The 4,237-nt window shown below is 38.6% G+C and overlaps 1 protein-coding gene across 1 annotated transcript; it reads right to left on the bottom strand.

Annotated features, from left to right (window-relative positions):
- Positions 1–775: 775 nt before the first annotated feature.
- Positions 776–3,613, bottom strand: bet1 (Bet1 golgi vesicular membrane trafficking protein). Its single transcript, XM_036515826.1, has 4 exons — positions 3,441–3,613; positions 2,757–2,866; positions 2,470–2,526; positions 776–1,308 (listed from the first exon to the last, which is right to left on the bottom strand). Exons 1-4 carry the CDS (start codon positions 3,457–3,459, stop codon positions 1,153–1,155), a joined length of 342 nt encoding a protein of 113 aa, XP_036371719.1. The 5' UTR covers positions 3,460–3,613; the 3' UTR covers positions 776–1,152.
- Between the last annotated feature and the right edge of the window lie 624 nt (positions 3,614–4,237).

Here is a 4,237-nt window from a genome sequence, read left to right as displayed (position 1 = left end):
TTTGAATCAATAGAATTAATGTCAGTAAACTGCTTTGCTTTAGAATCTGTTCAAGAACATCCTGTGTGAATATGAAAAATAAAAATTTAGTTTTGTAACAGAAATGGCGTGAATGTACTGCTTTGGATAACCCATGCATATTTCAGTGGCACCAAAGGTTAGATTTCACTAATAAAACTAAGCCTGTACATATTTAACACCTGATTACAATGTGAGACTATTGCTGTAAATTCCTGAATACATGAGTACATCCAGTATATCCACTGAAATGTTTATTAGAATTTTTTTACAGGTTGTTAGAAACCTTTTTACAAGTGTAGAATCAAGGCAAATTTTACTGGAAATCTGTAACTCAGGCTATGTATTAAATACACACATCAATGTTTAAAGCTTTACAGTTCGCAGTTCCGACTAAGCAGAAGCATTGTGGTTTGAACTCCAATTCCTTTAATATAAATGGTAGGTTGCAGTCCAAGCAGTTCTATTCAGAGTTTGTCCCCTGGGGATACTTTAATATTTCAGTTGAAGACACCTCTGCCCTGAAATAGACCATCAAATTTACCTGTCCCTGTGGATGAAAGATGAAAGTACCATTGGGGAACTTAAGTTCCACACAGTCTGACTATATTGATGACTGAAACAGAAACGACAGATTTCCAGTGTAATTTCCCTTTCATTAATCCTATACAAACTGTTAATACAATTAACTCTATATGAGTGGCACATCACTTCTGCTTTTTCATGTTCTCAAATTTCCTTACCAATCAAATTGTTATTGTAATGATTTTGTTTGATCTACTTAATGCAACTTAAAACATTTAAACCGCTTGCATGCAGACAACATCCTGAACAAATGCTACAAATGTAAACATTTCTAACAATGAGCAGAAAGCACTTTTTCGGCCGACTCTCATAGCATCCAGAAAACACTGGAACTGATTACACGGGGGAAAAAGCATGTGATTGGCATTAGAAGTGATCCACGGCAGGGTCAACTCATTCTCGACTTGATTATGACGTTCTGCGTCTGTATTGCACGTCCTTGCCGGTATCGGTGGGTCGGGGACTTGTATCCAATCGGAGAACGGCACTTGCATTGTCCTGAGTCTGTGGTCCGGAAGAACACGGCGTGCGTCCGGGAGACGGGCTCCATCACCTCAGCCTGATCACCCAATAGAGAACGAAGAAGACGAACAGGGCGAACAGCAGCATGTAGCAGAAGATCCTTGTTTGGCTGCCCCGAGAGAGCAGCTTCAGCCTTCCCATGGTTGCTCCCAGCAGGCCGCCGGTCGAATCAAAATCCGTGTCCTGTTTGGAAGCACGCAAACACCATCATGTCTCACCAGGTGCAGTCCATTTCAGCCCGTCAGTTTAATACCCCCTCAGTGTGGCTTAACTGGTTATTCCACTACCCACCAAAAACTCGACAACCTACAAAATTCAACTTAACTGGTCTTTAGAGCATCCCTTTTTATAATGTCCTGCCAGTTTCATTTAGCGGGGTACATTTTGTGTTACACTGAACGCCAGTGGAAAGCTCAAGATCTCGGTATAACACTTGTCTTGACCTGTGGGGTCAGACTGAGTTTGCTCATTAGCTGATTTTACAGGTCTCCACACAGTTACTCAGTCACTAAGCTGTAACAAATCATTTTATAATGCCCAAAATAGCACTGGAAAAAATTTAAAGTATTCAATTACCAAAAAAAATGTAAATATCATGCAGATATATTCAGTGTGAAAGAGCCTCTTCTTATGCACCATAATTCCTGTTTCCTTTTGTGGATTTACACTTTAAAAAAAACAGGACCTTACAGACCTCACAGGCTGAATACTGACAACCTGTTTTCTTAAACGTCTAAATGTGGAAAGAGACACAACTCATGTTTGGACCAGGTGATGGTCTGGATTATCTGTAACGATGGAGCTGTGCATGTATCCCATCTGTGAATTCTATAAACTTGCATGACAAGACCCAGATTCAATCTAAACAATGGGCTGTGCTCTTGACTTTGAACAAAGAAATCAACTCCATGTCTTGTTCCATTTCACCCAGTACTTAACTCATAACGTTCTGTTTATAATGAAGAGTACACTTGTTCTGAATTGACATAATATGCCCAAATCTCATCCATTCACAAACATGGCATGTATCTATAAATATAATAGTTTGTGCATTGAAATAATTTTCTCTTCTGCATACATTTGATTTCTGTCTCCACATCAGCTATACTGGTCGGGTAGTGCATTTCTATCATGTACAACAACAAACAGACTAGGGTCATTATTATGTACATAGATGACATTCCCTAAAAAATCTTTTTCCTTTTTTTCCCCTTAGTCAATTTTTTTGGTTATTCATTGGTAATGTAATGGCACGGTTCATGGTTAGGTTCTGACTGAAATCAAACATTTTTGTATGATCACGATACCAACACCACTCCTAGACTGCATAAGGAGAACTCTTACCATATTCTGCAGCATTTTATTTTGGTTTTTCACCTCTGTTCCGATATCAATGGAAAGCTGAAAAACAGATTAAGACGTTATTGGTTAGTTAAGTAGTTCTCTAAAAAAAAATGCTGATGCAAAGAAACTTCAAAATTAAAACTGAAATTACAATATCATCTTTACAGTGACATTGGCTGTTGTTTCACAACGGTAAGAAACGCAGATAGTCTAATTTCAACATACTTTGTATTATTATGAAATAGTCGTTGAATTGTACGTTTCCAATGACACGTAACAAGACTTACGTGTTTCAAAGCAGTGACCTTCGCTCTTAACCCTTCCTGTAGGTGTTCATTTTCTTCTTCGTAGACACTGTACCCACTTGCGACATAACTTCCCCCTTGGGCCCCATCACCTAATGATGACACAGATGAACAACAAACTTGGGTTTTCACTTACAGACCTTGCGAGCTAGTTAATCGGGCTTAAAGCAGTGTTTCAAAGACATTAGACTAAAATATGCTTCCTGGTCCATTTCCATTCATTTCTGGGTGGAAGTCCACATATTTTTCATTCTTTATGACAATCAGGTCATTGAACAAAACGTAGCAAGAAACAACCTGTGGCTACCTGAGTTAGGCAGTTGGTCAAAATTATCGACCTGGCTAATAAATACAATCACTGGAACTACTAAGGAAATGGCTAACAACTAGCTGGTTACCAGGCGAATACAGCCGGCAAGTTAGCTGTCTAGCTACCCAAATCAGATAGTCTCGTCAGCTAGGTACACAAAACCCTGACTTAACGGCTGATCAGGATTTCCCGTTATAATAAACGACAAGAACTAGCAAGAAAATGACGAGAGTTAACGTTAGTTTGTTAGCATAATAACTTTAATCCGCTAAATTCTGTAGCCTGGGTAGCTAGGCTAGGTATAGTTATCTAGCCTAGCTATCACAGTAACCGGCTGGAGAATAATTCTCTCTTACCCAAACCTGCGCGCCTCATTTTGATTCCTGGAAAATATAGCGAATATGTGTAATGGCGAGATTACTGTCTAATGTGATTAAATTGTCGACAATATCCTGTTTGCTGCGATTTTTCTCTCTTGTTGTGCTAACGTGTTGCCTTTGGACAGAACGCCACGACATCATACGGAAGCCGAGACGGTTACGCCCTCCTCGCATTGATAACTGGGTAAAGTAGTTCATGCAAGTGTTCCAGTCCGCAAAAACTGGTCCAGTTGAAAGATGAAATGAAGAACAAAATTCCAATACACAACCTATTAAGCAACTTATTAAATGTAAAAGTAAATATTTTTGTATGCTGTTGAATTATAATTCAAAATTGATCATAAAGTACACTTAAAACTACACGACCCATACGTCAATCTGCACACGCCTTCACTCTTCATATTTCGATTTAGCGTTTTCAATAACCGGTATACGTAAAGAATTGGAATGTAAGGAATTGGAATCTATTGGAGTTGATATGTGCCAGAATAACAGGGAAAAGTTGAAGTGTACATGCAGATAGACCTTACTTTGTGATGTTCTCATTTGCATTGCTTTGGAATGGCGATTATAGTGAAGACAATTGGAAGATAGAAGTTAGAAGATGATTTCAGTTAAAACTGAAAAAAGTTATTGCAAATTGAAATGGATTGTACTGTACTTTTTTGGAATGCATTTTCTTTTTCTCATCTGTGTTGCAGTTTGCTGTATGCCATTTAAATTTCCATTTCTTCACATCTATCTATCTATTGGCACTGGAGCAAGCACAGAGC

Source organism: Megalops cyprinoides, chromosome 21, assembly GCF_013368585.1.
Source record: "Megalops cyprinoides isolate fMegCyp1 chromosome 21, fMegCyp1.pri, whole genome shotgun sequence".
Taxonomy (NCBI): domain Eukaryota; kingdom Metazoa; phylum Chordata; class Actinopteri; order Elopiformes; family Megalopidae; genus Megalops; species Megalops cyprinoides.
Note: the sequence above shows the minus strand (reverse complement) of the source record. Positions and strands in the feature narration are given on the sequence as shown.

Coding starts and splice junctions, on each gene's coding strand:
- bet1 (XM_036515826.1), bottom strand. Junction 2,527..2,756: donor AGGTCACTGCTTTGAAACAC/GTAAGTCTTGTT, acceptor TCTGTTTTTCAG/CTTTCCATTGATATCGGAAC. Junction 1,309..2,469: donor ATAAAATGCTGCAGAATATG/GTAAGAGTTCTC, acceptor GCTTCCAAACAG/GACACGGATTTTGATTCGAC.